General features: G+C 32.5%; 1 protein-coding gene across 5 annotated transcripts in view; it reads right to left on the bottom strand.

The window, feature by feature from the left end:
* LOC149552249 (uncharacterized) overlaps positions 1–15,016 on the bottom strand; it is a 146,047-nt gene extending 131,031 nt beyond the window's left edge. For 2 of the 5 annotated variants that reach the window (XR_016352884.1, XR_016352883.1), the window contains exons 1-4: positions 14,521–15,016; positions 10,798–11,674; positions 10,627–10,689; positions 10,373–10,517 (exon numbers count right to left, since the gene is read on the bottom strand). Coding sequence is in view for 2 of the 5 variants with exons in the window: in XM_089787772.1 (XP_089643898.1) it covers positions 10,455–10,517; positions 10,627–10,689; positions 10,798–11,559 (888 nt within the window). In the remaining 3 variants the exon portion in view is untranslated. Of the gene's footprint in view, positions 1–3,187; positions 3,659–9,728; positions 10,518–10,626; positions 10,690–10,797; positions 11,675–14,520 lie in introns of those variants that run through there. The other 3 variants (XR_016352882.1, XM_089787772.1, XM_089787773.1) reach the window with 3 other exon arrangements.
* Between the last annotated feature and the right edge of the window lie 3,612 nt (positions 15,017–18,628).

Genomic DNA, 18,628 nt, shown 5'->3' with positions numbered 1-18,628 from the left:
AAAAGAATTTGTGACCAAAAGATAGCAGTTAGACGATGACCATTAAGGGAGGGTGTTAGAATATTATAATGTTCTTAGATGGTCATCTTAGCTAGTCTTTAGTTTATTAGGTAGTTTCTATTTCACTCTTTAGTTCATAGTTGTTTCTTTTATAAACATTATCTTCGTAATTCTATATAAGAAGCTTTCATCTCCTTTCTGATATACAACTGCAACAAAATCAATTTACCATAACAATGTGGACTGTTTGACATAATGCCTCAGAGATGTCATTCCATGGAATGCGATGATGTAGAATATGCAAAGAATGAATTTGTTGAAAAGGTTTTGAAAAATTTCAAGCAAATGCAATTGGCAAGTCTCAAGTCAAATGATTTGCCAATTTCCTTCCTTCCTGTGCCCAAATGAAGGCTTGGAACTCGGAGTTCACATCCATCAAAGCATAGCTGTAAGCCAATTTTTTTCAGATATTATATTTAGAAATGTTCTAGTACGCATGGATGGAATATATAGAATCATACATGTATGAAAAATGTAGATTCATAGACAAAGAACCTGAATTGTTTCACAGAATTCTTCAAGAAGATGTCATCACATGGAATGTAGTGACTAAATGTGGAATGTCTAACATTCTAGACTTTGTTCTTGTACAGTTCCTTACTTTACTATGTTTTGCTGATCTGTATGGAAATTTACCTCAAAACAAGTCAGGAGGGGGCAGATCAAAAAAAAATGGCAACAATGAAGATTCTCGAACTGCCAGGATTCATTTTTGGATTCCTGTTAAACATCACATACAACTGGTAATGAGTTATCATTCAAATTCTCATCTAGTAAGAAACTTATTACAATAGTACTGGTAGATAGTCATCATTTCAAGGGATTGTACTTATTATGTGATCTGTCTTGTTTTTATGTTTTGTTGATTTAGGTTAATTTTCCTTAGTGATATATTTCTCAATAGGGTTCATCTTGTTTTTCTGTGTGGTTTGTTATATTACGGATCCAAGATCATTTTCACTAATTGATTCCTTTCTCAAATAAAATATGGCATTCATTTTTATTTGTACAAATGCTTCTTGTGATAATAGCCTTTTGATTCCTTCTATCAATTTGAATTCTTCCATGTCCTCTACTTCAACATTTCAAATCCATCACAGGCATTTAATTATAAAGTGCAAGTTGCAACATTTAAACCTTATGATGTTGTTACCTTGAAGAAATTGGCTCAACAGATATGCACTGATATGACAGCCAAACTGGTGTTTGATGGCCAAGGAAGCTAAGGAAATTTGAAAATGTCAGCTTTATCAGTCAATGTGCATGCCTTAGAAGATAAGATTATCACAAAATTTGAAGCTTAAGTGCAGTTATCTTAGCTCTTTCAAACTCCAAGTCTATACATCAATCCATGAATTTAAATTCTATACCCATGGCAAAGTTTTTGCTTTATTGGATCAGACTAGGTAGTGATTTGGATTTTATGATGTCCAGACAACAAAACAGTATGTGCAGGCTAGGAGATGGTATATTGTGAATGTACATATTAATATAAACTAGAGGCGTGCTAGCCAGTAACAAATTTCGGAAATAGTGTAATGTATAGTTCCAACAACAAGCAAAAGGAATTTTTGTGACAGAATATTTTCATTTCACTTAGCAGGTGCTATTTTGAATTTCAAATCTTTTAGATAGGGTATAAAAAAATCGATAAGACACTAACATCTGACGACACTCTGATTGTCTAAGCAATTAGAACTGTAAAAATGATGGTTATCCTTTTTGCATCAGCTCTCTATGGTGGAGGTCATTTAGGTTTCCATGCTATGCCAAATGTAATATATGTATTTATCAATATCCTATAAACTGATTTATGTATGTATATATTATATAGTTTGCTTGGGAGTTACATGTATGTACCTTATTGTTATTTAACTTTCAAACAGTATGAAGAAATTTGTATGTGTATATTTATTGTCTCCTTTAAAATATAAAAATAAGATTACATTCAAACACACCTAGTGCAAAGTTTTTTCCAAGAATTAGAGAGAAATATATCATTTAGGTTAAATCTTGCTTGAAACCTACAGGCTACAACCAATGGTCAATTACATTAAAGAAGATCCAAACTGTATGTTGAGTTTTGTGAAGAAACTATTAAGTTCAGAAAAATAATTAAAATTGTCAAATATGTACCAAAGAAAATAACAAGATCATTTGATATTTTAAAGAATGAAGTCTCGAAATGGGAATTACAGTTGAGATTTATTTTAATGTCTTCAAAAAAAAATGGTAAACTGTGTAATATCTCCATACAAGTGCTTTTTCTCTAATTCGCAAAAGTTTATTGTGGGTTCATTTTGTATGTCATAAATTTATTCTCTTGGTTTGGGAGTATAATCAAAGAATGAATCTGCCAACATATAATATAAAGTATTCACCGTAAAAACAAAAATGTAGGGACTCGGGAGCTGATTTGATACACTTCTTCATCAATGCACAATGAAAATCCATTAAGTGAACCCAATATGTCAGTGTCAACAATCACTAGCTTCCTTTCCCAACCTAGTTGGAAGAGTTAATTAACACTACAAATCTAATCTTTGAATTTAGTTCTGTGTGAAGTTATTTAACGCTAGAATGCATTACATAGAATATGATGTTTCAATATTGCTTCCAACCAGAGCTCTTCTCTCATTTCGAACCTATGGATTTTTGAAGCTCTAAATAAATTGTGACATCCATATATATCCAAATCTCTGAAAATGCTCATATACACTATGATAATAAGGGTAACATGATAGACTAAAGAATTTATATCTCTACACATCTGTGTAATCATGTAATGCATTATATAATGCATGGTGTTTCAAAATTGCCTCTATCCAAAATCATCTTTTCATCCAGAGACAATGGGTCTGTTTATAGGCATTATGGGCAATCTTTAAACTTATCGTAACATTTACATATCTCCTAAGTACTAAAATTTTTTATATGTAAACTAGGATAAGCAAATGATATGTGAGTATTCAGTGAAATGTCCCTTTACTGATTTTGTATGATATTTCAAGCCTCTAATCAGATCTTTAAAATCAAACAACCAATATTTCAAAGATCCACCAATTTCTCAATAAACCCCAAATCAGGTATGCCCGAAATAGTGCCAAAAACTTCACAGCTTCACATATTATTAGTAAATCTGAAAGTGGACATTTTTATAGAAATTTCAGTAGTATAACAGCCTACAAAATGACATTTTCAGATCTGTATAACGTTTACACAACAGCTCCCAAACGGAGGATAAAAACAATGCTCATCGGGCTCCCGAAAACAACATAGAATAGCCCGAAAACACCACAAAAACACTAATAATCTATCACAGAAGTATAATCACGACCAAATACATATATTCAGCTCTATTTTAACATCTAAAAGTCTAAAATACAGCAGCACCCCAAACTGATATGAAATACTCAACTGAAAACACCAAACTCTTACAAAAAACACACCCGAAAACCCACAAATCTGCACTGTTCAGCACAAAGGCAAACTCTGTATGAGCATGCACATGGAATGGCTTCAAACTCCCATCCTTAGCCTTCCTGGAAACCTGCAAACTCCCGTTCTTGGGTCTCCTTCTCCACGGGTTTGGCAGCCTCTGAAGAACAACAAAGAAAATGAGCAAAAATCAAGTTCTGGAATGAGCCCAAAATGCCTCCAAACCCCTTAAAAGAGGGCATAACCCTAACTCACGTCCAAGAGGGGTTAATAAAATATAATTTAATAATAATTTTTATTTATTAGTCCATTGGTTTCCAAAGATTAGCCCCTTTTGCCGAAACTTCACCTTTTTGGAGCCTGCCTGCCTTAGCAAAGTTTATTATTTTTAATTATTTGAAAAGGGGACATGACATTCAGTCAGGTTTTATAGTATTTGAGTCCCACGTGTGGATTCATTTGAAATTGTGATTCAACTATATAAAATTCTCTCTATTACATCATACATGGTTGTCAAGTATATTCTGCTAGTTCTGGTGATAACATGTGGACCCCAAATCCCATTGTAGACACATGTCCATCATATAAATTGCCCAAGTTATAACAAATGGTGGGCTTCATGTTAAAATGGAGGAGAGACTAGTTTGAATTCAAGGTGGAGTAAGGATACCCTATGCTGTTGAAGAAACTTTAGGTAAATGATTAAAAAGAAAATTGCTCTGGTCTTTAACAACAGACATTTCATTTATTAAATAAAGATAAGAACTATGGAACTCATGTAATTCCGAACATTTCATCAAGGTTGTTCAACATATTTAATTGGCATGAGTTTTCACAGTTTATGTAGTATTTTCAAAAGATTATATTTTGTATATATTTTTATATTGATAAGTTGAAACGCACTCCGAAATCTATTTTGAAGAAGAGCAGAGTTACCACTGAGTATGATCTAAATACATGGTGTGTCAGTCAATGTGATGATTGATCCAAAAATCAATACAAAAACATCTGTATCATAGATAGCTGAGTGTGGCATGAAATATCAACACAAAAATATACTTAGTTGATTCTGAAACAATCCTTCATGAATTATTTATTTCATACCGAGGAGGAACCAAATTACTTACAGAAAATCCAAACTCCAAAGATCCCAAGATAGAAAACATCCCTTCTATCCACACAACAACAATCTCTTTTAATTTTGTAGGTGTAAACAAGAAAAGTAACATATCCCAACAGGTAGAAATTTCAAATGTCAACTTCATTTCAGAAAATCTAGAAAAGAACACAAGTTCTGGCCAGTGATGCATTAAATTTGGGTCAGCAGCAGTGTATCATGATGTTACATTACAGTTGGTGCCTGGCTCATGTAAAAGTTTTTTTTAAAGATCATATTCTGCAAAAGTACTAACATTGTCATCATATTGATGTCTACCAAATGCAGATTTGAATCTCATATAAATATGAGAGGAGACAAGAGACATGTCTCTAAGGTTTAATCATCATTTAATTAATATATTAAAAATAATAATTTGTTTAATATATATGCATGTGTGTGTGTGTAGATATATATATATATATATATATATATATATATATATATATATATATATATATATATATATGTATTATATTTAATATAATATATATATTATATACTATAATATATATTTATATAACATGAATAAGTATATATAAGAAATGATGATTTACCAATAACAACAATGTATCTCAGATCGAATTAATCCGACTGAAGCTACAACTTTAACACTCCCTCTTAGCTAGGGAGGATTTACACAACATATTATCCTCTCAAGCATATGGAGAGATATCATCTCAATATAATGTTTTTGGAATGATCTATCAACATCTATCCATCAACTTACATGTTATCTTTCAAAATAATTCAAAGTATGATTCTACAAGAAATGTCAATTCTGTGATGTTTGTCATACTTATATTCTTTTGGGATGTGCACTGGCACCAAATCCTTGATGCCTACCAAAAGAATATGTTATAGCCTAGTAGGATATGAGTTATTTGATTTCCGACACTTTGGGACAACAGCTTAATGAAGTAGATCAGATAACTAGAAATCACTATGTCATGAACTCTATCATGACAAGTATCATGATATCCGGCACTCCAGGACAACAACTTAATGAAAAATGATCATGATACGTTCGTTATGATGACTTCGAGCACTCTAGGACAACAACTTAATGAAATATGTCATGATAACAGGTCCACCATTTATAAGATTGTCACCTTTCAATGGTTACCTCCTGCTTATATATGTCAATGAAAGATCACCACCTTTCATTACATATCATTTGTGAAATAGTAACCCCCATGAACCAAGTCAGAGAGTGTTACAAAGGCTTTCACCTCAATTCTCTCTCAAAGAGAAAAATGCATTACAAGAAATTTCACTTTGAACTTTTCCCTTATAGAGAAGAGATCACACTTCAAATTTCTCCCTCTAAACAACAATCCTGGGAAGTCAAGTCCTCTAGTTACTCCCTTGGAGCTCTCTTCGCCTAAGGATGCATGTCGAATTCCCTCTGAATCTGATATCGATCTTCCTAACTGTTTGGTGATAAGGCTCATAATCTCAAGCAGTCACACACATGTATTTCTAGGCAAACCCCCTCTAGCTATCAATTTTCTAAGCTCCTGTGTTGCCTTTGAAGAAGTGTCATACTCTCTCTTAACGTAGAAAACTACTCATAATCTCAATCATCAAGAATATTCACTTGAAGAGTCTCACTTTATCCAGTCCAGTCATCAGATGAGTAATGAATTCTAGATCACAACTTCTTTCGAGCTACTGTCATATGATTGAGTTTGCACAATATTTTGGTACCAGCCTTCTTTTCCTACAAGAACATCCTCAAACATAAAGGAATAGATCAAGGCAAATAGCTTTTAATAGTATGTATTGAAACACAAATAGATAAATATAATACTGAAAGATATGAAATACTTATGTGCACATGGATGAAACATCTCACCTTTAAAGATGGAAAGTGGGAATGGAACGTTGTCTATCATTTTCCCTCCCCACAATGTGAAGTTCCCACTCTAGATTTCCAAGTGGCTATAAGAATGTTTTCTTTAATGTTATATGCTGAACAAATCTTGTAATAATATCTATCCAGATTTTCTTGTGGAGTTTGATCAACAACAGCCCATGCGATATTATGGATCTACATAAGTGCTTTTCTTGATGATTATTGATTGTTTATTCTCCAAGGTGTATACAACAAACCAGCTCCAACTTCTCAATCATGGCACTAGAATGGAGTTTCTTGATCAATCCATAACAAGGCTTCATCCCAATAGGAATCCAAAATAGATTGTGACCTCTAGACTTCATCAAAACACTAATATGTTGACTGGATCCCTATTTACTACTGTTGATGATTGTATCCTATTGTTTCTTCTTATATCTAGAATTTACCTCCAATATTACTTATTAGAGAGGTGGTGTTTGTATGTCTGACCTGGACATAATAATGATACAACGTATGTATTTCTCTTGCCACAATTCTGAGTTGTATGTCCTTAATTTGAAGCCAAGGAGTAATTGTTTCCAAAGTATAATCCAAACTGAATTTTGTTTACTCAACTCCTCCTTTATTTGATATTTATATTAGTGCTGACGTATTTGGTTTTGCAGACCCATCCATTTCTTTACCAATATAAGTCCCCAATGCTGTTGCTATTTTGTTTGAGGGATACATGTTTTCTTAATGCAGTTATAAATAGTTTTGGCAATAATTATTTACTTAAATAAAGAATACAGATGGCAAGCATTAATGCAGAGGTAAACAATGTAGAATGACCTTAAACTGTACGAATAGATTGCACCAGATTATGATAGATCTCAGGATACAATCTATATAGAATCCTTTAATGTCGACAGCTAAATAGCAAATAGTTTCTAAAGGTTGCACAGAGTGTACTTAGATTTTACTATGGCTACAAGTTGGACCCAACCTTGCTCTTTATGCACATAGGATATATCTTTCAATGTCAAAACAGAAACAATGACTGTTCAGCGCTTTCCAATGAATCACACCCGCCAAGTACAAAAATGATGAACATAGAAATCTTTGCTGATAATTGTAGGCCCATCTATAGATTATTTGTTCCAATGTCTACATGCAACCCATCCTTCCGTCGTGATATTCACCAAGTACTCTTTCAATAACTTCTGCAATTTCAAGTGATGATCATTTAGAAGTTGTCATTTCCTCATGATTTACACAAGAGGTAGGCCCATCACATAATCACAAGACATACTCATGAATTATAGTCCTCTTGACTGCTACAATTTATTGATTACTGGAGAATCCATCTCGACATGGTTTACTCCCTTTGAATCAATATAACCGAGATCACCAAAGGATAACTGAATCCGATCCTTTATCTTCTCCCTCTTTTTCAAGGTTGTCTAAAATGTCAACCTCTTTCTTCCTGCAATAACATTCTCGGAGGAAAAGATCAAAGTACATAACTCTTATACTCAAGGATAATTCCGCATAATGATATAAGATCATTTCAAAGTGATAAAGATCTAATTGAAATATATACTTTTAAAAATATGTTTAACATATTATTTCCTTATTAATGCTACATAATAATCTAAAGTGACCGCAAAAATAAATAAAAATAATTATGAAGATAACAAAAAGTACTTACCTCATATAGTTTCCTCTTTATTATGGTATACAAACATTAAAGTCTCTTATTCCCTGAGTTTGATGTCACGCATCCAACCACGTGGCTTGGGACACGCATCATCCTTTAAGAAATGGTTTTGTTTTAATGTTTTCCTTCCGGTAATATGATTCCCGTCACCATTTAAACCCAATCTAAATTGATGGCCAAGTTTATGGTCTGTATACCTGCTATGTTGGCAACTTCATTACCTATTTTACCTTCGTTTTGGACTGTGGGTCTCACTATGTTCGTGCTATGTGAATGTCTCTAGCCCCTTATTAATTTCCTTCTCTATTTTTCATTCGATGTGTTATGGTTTGATCACAAATAAACCATGCAAGATCATCGTCCACTACGATGTATGATATCCATGCCATCATCGCACATGTAGATTAATAATTGTCGCATGGATGTTTTGTCTCTGTTTTCCATGTCAATCCTTCCTAGCACTTGATAGGTGTTGTGTCATTGATGCTAGAGTGAGTCAAGCCACCTGTGTGTCTCACTTTAAAGTTCACTTGTTCCCAGATCTATTTGTTTTTTCTGTATGCATACTTTCTTTTCTTGAAGACAAGACTACTTATCCTTATCAGGTCTACCACTTGCTAGGAATAGAGCATTACCTCTCCTATCTTTTGCACGATTATCGTGAAAGTAAAACCTTTTCTTTCATATAAGTCCCTTACAACTTGCTTATCTTGAAACACCCCTTTCTTTTATTGGTTGGTTACAGACCGGTGTTCTGAGTGAGCAACTTCTTCTCAGTTTTGCCTGTTTGACGATATCTTTCTTGTTCTGTTTCTCCACATGTTTGCTTGGAACTGAATTGAATATTGGTTGAAGGTGTCTTTGTAATAATCGATGGTCGCAAATACCCTTTGGTATATGTATCGAGTATATGTGTTGGATGTTGATTCCTACACATGAGCAGTTTAATTTTTCTCTTTCCTGCTGGTTTGTAGTGGATCCGCTCCATTCAATGTGAATATATATTCGATGTGAAGGTATTTGATTGCCTTCAAATATATTAGTCTAATTGTTCAACATCTTTTCTCTTTCTATTTTCTACATTTGCACCCTGGTGCTTTCTCTTTCTATTTTCTACATTTGCACCCTGGTGCTCTAATACCATGTTAAAGTTTTTTTTAAAGATCATATTCTACAAATGTACTAACATTGCCATCATATTGATGTCTTCCAAATGCATATTTGAATTTTATATAAATATGAAAGGAGACATATCTCAAAGGTTTAGTCTTCATTTAATTTATCTATTAAAAATAATTATTATTATAATATACATGCATACATGTGTGTGTAATGTATAAGTATATATAAGAAATGATGATTTATCAATAACAACAATGTATCTCAAATCGAATTAATCCAACTGAAGCTACAATTTAACAGATCAATGGTATTCAAACAAATGATATTTTCTCAAGTCATACATAAGTAATCACATATAATGGATCTAGTAAAAATATTAAGAAATGGGAATCTGAAATAAACAAAGCTGATTATATGGATAATTTTAATGACATTTCTGGTTGTTATACATTCTCAGAACCATGAAGTGAGCAATGCTAGTGGGAACTGTATTAGTAGAAATTATGGACCTGATTAAATTTTAATGGTAACAGTCATGAGAATGTCAAATATTCTAAGAATGATTTGACACGCATTGTTACTACTCATCATACAACTCAACTTCCAAAAAATAATTCAAGTGGTAAACTTGTAGCTGGCGAGCATCTAGAGAGTGGTAGTGTGGTCCACAATTCTATAGATAATGAGAGTTAGGCTGCTGAACGCTTGTCCCTGGAAGATGGTTCCTTATTTTAGGTACTTGATATATGCTACAGCATTATGTTTGTGTTTGAGAAAATTGCTTTCAGTCCTAATGACTCTTTTTATGTTGCTTTTGGCAGGCTGGCACTTTTCTTAAGCAGAAAGCTATGCAAACATCTTAATCCCAACCTACCACATATTGTTCTACATGATATTTTGGGTTCCTATGGCTTACATACTTAAGAAGTAAACCTAATACAAGGTCTTGCCTTTTCTAAAATTGTAAAACATGAATTCAGGTAGCTGGGTATAGAAAAACCTAAGAAACCCAAAATCAGAACAAACTACATAGTACCTATTTAGTGGCTTTTGATGCATCTGCAGGCTTTGCAAAACAGTATGGCCTAATCATCACTCCTCTTCATGTAGATTTCCCTTTAGTGTTTGGGTTGTGACTTCGTGTTTCTCCTTGATCTTCGCATAGCTACTTTTTCTTTATACTAAACACAATAAAGAATATTTATCATAATATGTAAACAGGTAATTGAAGAAACCAATGAAAAATAGATTTTGTATTTAAAAATAAATTTAATAAAGAAAGAGAATTACCTCTTCTAATACAACTTTATTGTGAATTCTCATGGATCTTCGCAAAGGCACTTTTGCTTTACACTAAACGTAGCAAAGAATATAATACATACCTAGTCAATATGAGAATCTGTGATTGAAAAACCAATAATGAATCAGATTTTAAATTCTAAAATAACAAATATAATTTACCTCTGTTGAAGATGAGAAAGATTCCACAGGTGCCATTTTCTCAGAAAACCTCCTCTCTTCTACAGAAAACACCATCTCCAGCTTAACTTTTACTTCAGAAATTACTTTTTCTGATATAACCTTATTGCGAATTCTGGTGGATTGCGAAGAGCTCATCTTTCCTACAGAATACTCTGGCTCGAGCTTAACATTCAATAAAGAAATAGGCTTCCAAAATTGCAGAGAAGCCTCGGGGGAGTTCAATGGTGTAAAAAATGATGGGTTTACCACAACATTATTTTCTTTCTTCACTTCAGTTGGAGCTTCTCCAATGGAATTTTCCTTAACAGAACTAAGAACTCCCCTGCTTTGTTTCTCTTTAGAAGAATAATTCATCATAGCCCTTATAAAAACTATTGCAGACCCCAGTGCCCAATGGACTTTGTTTACACTTTGCCACACAGTGCACACAATTCCCAGAATTTGAAGCTGCATTCTCAGGTCCTTCAAGCTTGTGCATATAATTCCCAGGATTTGAACACGCAACTTCAGATCAGCTTGAGAGACAAAATACAGAGGAATTCCAAGGGATACGACTGCAAAGATCACAAGAGAACTGAAAAGCCAAACGATGCCTACTCTAATCACGCTCGTTTTCAAAGATCTTTCATGTGCTTCATGAAATTCAGAATACTCCATTTCAGTTGGAGCTGCTTCAATAGAATTTTCTTGAACAGAACTAAAAACTCCCCTGCTCTCGTTCTTCCAAGAAGAAAAAGACATCACAGCCCCAATTATCAAAACTACTGATTTTTAGAAGTCTGATCTAGTGCTCTTTAGCCCACGACAGCGAGGGTAACAGTAGAATCTGGATCACAGTCTGAAATTGATAAGAATACTGCAAATGTGGATGACAATTTGGAATTAATCACTGCTACAGTACAGAATTCTAGCTAGAAACATAACAAAGATGGGTTAGCTACCGAAAATAAGAGACAACTTTTCAAGAAGCTTCACATTCTTCAGCACAGAGTATTGTGAGAAGTTCTTCATGTTTATTTAACAGATTAAAAAATTGTAAAGCAGCAGACTTCATAGCTATTTATGTGTTCCTGTGTCACAAGTTTTACTCAGAGTAGTTCACAATTTGAAATGAATCACACTGATGAAGTTAAATGGCAGACCGAACTATCTCTCCAATCTGTGTAGGAAGGGTAGTTGGAAGAGAAGCGGCTCATGCATAAAATGTAATGTACAAGAAAAGATGAGAAGTTAAATAATATTTTAAAATGAAATACAAATATATGGAAATAAACTTTTTTTTAAATATAACCAAATGGCTGCAGAAGTAAATGTGAACTAGTATTACTATAAACATGTTTTCATGGTGAACAGAGTAGACCTCTCAACCTAGAGAAAAACATAGTGCATTCATCTGCTCACAAGCAAAGTGGAAGATGCAAAGTAACTGAAAGACTTTTGCATAAGCTTGGCCTTGAATACATAAAGAAAGTATCTGGCTGCTTATTTCTGAAAATTCTTCGTTATTTTGTAATTATTTCTGATCACAATAACAATCAGAAAATTATGTTTATGATCCATCAGTTATTCTATTGTCTAAAGCAAAGACAGGTTTCAAATTATATTTTTACAATGTCCTAGCTTGGATTTAAAATACATATTATTTAAATTAAATTATTTAATAGTTATACTTTTTTAATACTCCGCCTACGCCTTACAATCTTATAAATGTAACAAAGGCCAAGGAATGTCCACTGTTGAAGTAGTTCCTTTCCAGCTTGTGCATAGATGCAAACAATCGATACTTGCCATTGTTCATGGTTCATCTGATGAACCAGCAGAATGTCACTTTAGACTAGTATAAAAGAAAAATAGCCCATTATTTGGAGTTCCTGGCCGTAAATATAGGCAACTGAGTCTACTTGATAAACAAATGGTAATTTGAAATTTGAACTGTCACAGAATAAAATGGTGTCTATCAAATGGAAAGAAAATAGAACCCTTGTGGATTTGTCAAGATTATGAATTACTGAGAGCTCTATAAGAATGTGACAACAATTATGTTGTTGGACTTGCAAACTGTAAAATTATGAAAAATTATTTGATGCAACACAACATACGCTAGAGTTCAGCTCAAGACTCTATTTTCAATCTCTTCATTTAATATTGTTATATTTCCAGAAGCATATAACAGAATTTTCTTTTATGAGGTGGTTACAATATTTTGCTACTTTAGTGATGTCATTAGTTGGCCCCTTTGCACCCTTCCTTTTGGCGACAGTGACTGACAATTTGTTGCTTCATTTCACTTTACATATTGTTGAGCTTCATCTTATGACAGGAGGGTATCAGTATTGTTCTTGAAATGAATTTACATTATAAGTTCCACAAAGTTGTATCCATAATTGATATCATGTTTGGCTGCTCATTAAGGAACGACCCATTTGGAAGTGGACGGAGCCTGATTTTATTTTATTCTATTTTCATTTCATCAACCAAACTAACAAACTTAAATTACTGAGATAGAAAACAGGGGAGAGAAATAATAGTGGTTTGTAAGTGATAGCTAATTAACTAGACTAGGCTAACTAGAAGACCCAAGGTGAATTTGGCATGGCATATAAGATGAAGATTTTGTACCCTGGAGATCTTACCAAATCAATACATGCTACGAGCTTACTTAAGCTATGTTCAGAGACTCTCCAAGTATAGTAGAAGTATCATTATTCCATTTTTCAAATTTTTGTTTTGATCATGTAGTGCACCAAGCAGCTTGTGGTCCAAGATATCGATGTTCAGGCAATTATCATATTGATGTACCCGGAAATTGGCTCAAAGTCAAACAGTTTCAAGCCTGAACAGCTTTACTAAAACAAAATATAGAAAACAGTTCTTTATTTACTTTCACAGTCAATTGTCACTCTTTTTTGTTGTTGTAACCAAGAGGATAAATATTATGCCAACTAATTTTATCTGTTACTGTGATTACAACATATAAGATTAATAGGACAAGTCGTTTTATGCTTTGAAGGACCAGAAATTCGGGAAGCAACAGGCTAAAGTAAAATTCCTATCACTGTCCTCAGTTTTCACAAGTGATTAAATCTTAAAATTTGTGTATCGAACACATTTTCTTGAGTGTTTGCAGCTTCTGAAAAGGTTGGTTTGCCAATGCTCTGTCTAAGACACCAAATAAACCAGCAACCTAGGACTTTCTCTTCATCACATACAAAAGAGAATAGTGCAATAGTGCAACTAAGATGCCCTGTAAAGCGAATAGGGATAAACTAATACGAGGGTTGTTTTTTATGCTTTTGGCAAGTTCTAATTGGTAAATATTTTCAGCTGATCGGGACTAATTTATGGGAAACGGTAAATGAATATATAGAACTGACCACTTCAAAATTTGGGCCAAAGCGTTACTTAAATTATTGGGTATCCAAAATTCTCTTAGAGTGTTTTTCTTTTTCTTTTTAGGTTCTCTTAGAGTGTGTTGCTGTTACTCCATTTGTATGTTTATGAGACAGAGTTCTTAAGCTTAAGATGCCCTAAAGGTGGCCTGATTAGTCAAAGTGTCAACAGCGTCTAGTCCTATTATTCATTTGCATGACTAAAATTCAGATATAATCGTTACGTAAATTAGGGAAACTGTTGGGACGGAGCACAATTGTGGATGACACAATTCGATGAGCCAAGATCCGCACAAGGAAGTAAAGAGCATACCGATAAGTCAAGAAAATCCCCAGACGCACGCCACCAGCCTTAGGAAGAGTATTGCATGAAGATCGGGTCTGCTGATCGGTTGATAGGCACCCAAGCAACAACGAGTTTCAGAGAGACAGAAAAGGATGATTTCTACGAACAATTCTCCGTTGAATCTTTTAGAACAAGATGAATTCACACGCCACCAGCCTTAGGAAGAGTATTGCATGAAGATCGGGTCTGCTGGTCGGTTGATAGGCACCCAGGCAACAACGAGTTCCAGAATGAGACAGAAAAAGATGATTTCTACGAACAATTCTCTGTTGAATCTTTTAGAACAAGACGAATTCTCTATTCAAAACAGGATGAGTTCTCATTTGAATCAATGTAGCAACGAGTTTCAGAGAGAGACAGAAAAAGATGATTTCTACGAACAATTCTCTGTTGAATCTTTTAGAATAAGATGAATTCGCTCTTCAAAACAAGATCAGTAATCATTTGAATCAATGTGCGAAAGAAGAAATTAGAATCTTAAATGAAGTTATAATAAACATTGAAATTTTATTATTTTTATTTTTAAATATTTATTAATAAGCTTTTTAGAAAATATAGAAGTTTAAGATAAAGAATATAGTGTCACATATTAATAAAAATTTGTTCAAAGAATAAATAAATTAAATTTTAGATATTGATATTTTCTATATAAATTTAATAATAATTCAATTATATTAATTATTTGACTTTTTTCTTATCAAACAAACATGTATCATAATATTAGAAATAATCATAAGCAAAACAAATATTTTGTTCTTTATCATTTCACATTTATATAACTACGAGTTTTAGTAGAAACAAAATGTGAATTGTTGTGATATCAACAAGAATATACATAGATAATATAACAAAATTGCCACCACGATCTAACCTGCCTAGCATTTACTCAGACACACTTGAAAACATGTCACCAATTCAGTGTTTGAAATCATCATCATCATAATAAAAGAAAAATAATAACTAATAATTCATACATGTATTTGATAAAATGAATCATTAATCATTAAATATTATCATCATCCTATATCATTAGTAACATGAGCATCTAGCTATCATCATCTTGAAAACATAATATCAGGTGCATTATACAAAGAATAAGGGAAACTCTTTTCGATTATTCTAGAAGAGAATATGAAGCCCAAAATTATGAGGATTTCAAATACTATAAAGAGACAAACAACTTATATATCTAGAAGAATATCATTTGAACCGGATGGTGATACAACATCTGCATGTTTAAGGGGTTTCCAAGATAATGTATACATATTTCTTTGCAAGAACAAAGAGGTGAGACAAGTAAAGGAATAACTAAGTAGAAATCAATGCCCCATTTCAATTTTTTGCAACATACAATGTCATCCTCTAACTATTTGAGTAAGAACTCTATAAATTCAAAAGTCCACTCACTAAATTTAATTCTTTCATAAATATTGAATGTGCATTATGCTAGCCTCTGTACTTTTAATGTCTAATTTATTTAATTTTTGTGAAGAATTTTTTTTTTTTTTTTCATTCAAGACCAATGGAATTTTTAATAAATTTAGTATTATTCAAATTTTAAAATAGATTCAAATTATAAAACATTAGAAAACATAAATCACCTTGAAAATTTATAAATTTGATTGATCCATTTACAATTAAAATGCATCTAATGATTCCAATAATTACCTACAAAATATAGGAATTAATAATAATATAGTCTATTATCAAATGTATCGATCTTGATTCTTAGATAAATTAAGATATTATTCTATATAGTTATTTTAAATATAAATTGATTAAACATTACTTTGGTAAACCTTAATCTTAAAAGCTAAAATCCTCTCTTAAATATTACTATTTTAAATTAAATTCAACATTATCACAATTAAAAACTCCATCTTATATAATATTTAAAAAGTTAATATGGTGAAATCTCTAAAGCTAAATCACTCTCTACTTAGCGAAAATGACAAAAATCTCGAAGAAAGTAGGAAATGTGATTAGTCCTAAACACAACCCTCCTTTAAACTATATAGAGAATTAACATCAGACAATAGGAGGAAGTGCCATGCATGTCAAAAATCAATTTGAGGCACTTTCTACGATCCAAGAAAAATAACAAGATTACAAAATACCAAAAAAGTTGAATGGTTTTGAAACCCTAATCAGGCCTCATGCAGAGAAAAATGCAATCATTCACAACAACTAGAATAGCAATGATGATTATGGGTGGAAGATAGTTCAAAATAGAAAGAATAACAAGCATGGTGACAAAAAAACAGATCTCAAAACCCTACACCAGGAATGAAGGCCTAGATCAAGGATTAAAGAATCAAGAAGTTTTTTTCAAAAAAATCAAATATACCAATGGAGAAGGTAAACATAATAAGTCTTCGTTGAATCACAGAGAGCAAAGCATTCAAATATCTCAACCCATCCAGATCTCAAAACCTAATAATATACCTCTAGGATCTTTAAAGCCATGTCCATTTCTATCACAAGTCCCAATAGAAAAGCATAAAATATTTGTATTTATACTGAAAAAACCTATTGATAGATCAACTAAGAAGGTAACAAAGACATCCCCATCACCTATGTATATTCCCCCACATCAAAAAAAGAAATCTAATTTAAACAAAAAAGTGAAGTTACAAACCCTAATCAAAGAAAAATAATGTTGAAAACATCGAAACAATTATCATTAGCAACAAATATAGTGACGCAAAATGGCAAGAATGCTCAGATCTAGGCATCTATGCAATATGGAATAGTCTAGCGAAATACAGAACCAATCTGGAATGGATTCTAGCAAAAATCTGTGGAGCAAAGGTAAGTAACATAACTCCTCATGTAAATCAATATTAGTATCTACAATGTCTAGGATAATAAATTTAGGAATGAACTATGAGAAATATCCAATTGTTTTTACAAAGGGCATCATATAAAACTTTTAGCGTGGCAACCCAATTTTAATGATGACTATAATAAATAGAAACAAGCAATTAAATGGCTAGAATGTGCAAACATTCCATCAGAATTAAATGATATCAACATTAAGAAGAGTAAGACAATCTCTAGGAACTTTAATAGGATTCAAAGTTAATAAATTTAAAACGAGTAAGATAAGATTCTTAGTAAAAATAGAACAAAGTGAATCCATAAATAGAAAAATCATAACAAATAGATCTATATATAAATTAACCTTTACTGAATATACAAGAGAAAAAAATAAAATTATGGGAACAGACTTTAACAGCATAAACATCAAGAGTAACTTAAAGAAAATATTAAGGACAAGCAGGATAAGGCAGGAAAAGGTAGAAGAAAACAGGGAGAAAAGAAAATCAAAGAACAAAAGAAACCAAGACCTGAAGGAAACAGAGGTAGTTCAAGAGGATCAAAAGGAAAATTCAGGAAGAGAAGAAAAGACAGAATGCAGATGGAAGACAAATATAGATTACCAACACTTAATAGAAAAATATAGAAACTGTAAAGATTGTAGAATAGAAAAGGAAACACTAGAAGAGATAGAGATCAATGTTAAAAAATTAAATATGTTTTCCCATGAGGTACTACTCCTAAAGAATGATCTAAAAGACCAATTTATCATAGTAGATGGCAAGCATACAGAACATAAAGGTAAGGCAACCTTGAGGTCAGATGCAAAAAAGGAAATAGAAAAAGGAGGCAATATAAAGTTAAAACCATTAGAAGAAGAGACAAACATGGAACAAAATGAAGAAAATTGCAATAAACAGTTAGAAATAGAGACCTACATAGCAATGGAATTAGAGGAAGAGATGAATCAAGAACAAAATCAAATAAGGAAAGGAGAAGAATAATTGGAGAAAATTTATCAAAGCCCTAATATCCTGCCAATAGAATCATTCTAATGGAGTAATGTCACCATCAGGAAAAAATCAAAGAAGAAAAGTTACAAATTCTAGCAGACATCGAGCAATGGGAAGGATATGTTTGATCTGTACAAGGAAGAGACAAGGAGGATAGAAGACAGAGGAGAGAAAAAGTTATTGATACCAATAGAGATAGAAAAAATAGAATAGAAATAGAATAGAACAATAAACAAATAAGT

This window comes from Cupressus sempervirens, chromosome 6 (genome assembly GCF_028749045.1).
Source record: "Cupressus sempervirens isolate cs-2001-9-10 chromosome 6, ASM2874904v1, whole genome shotgun sequence".
NCBI lineage: Eukaryota > Viridiplantae > Streptophyta > Pinopsida > Cupressales > Cupressaceae > Cupressus > Cupressus sempervirens.
Note: the sequence above shows the minus strand (reverse complement) of the source record. Positions and strands in the feature narration are given on the sequence as shown.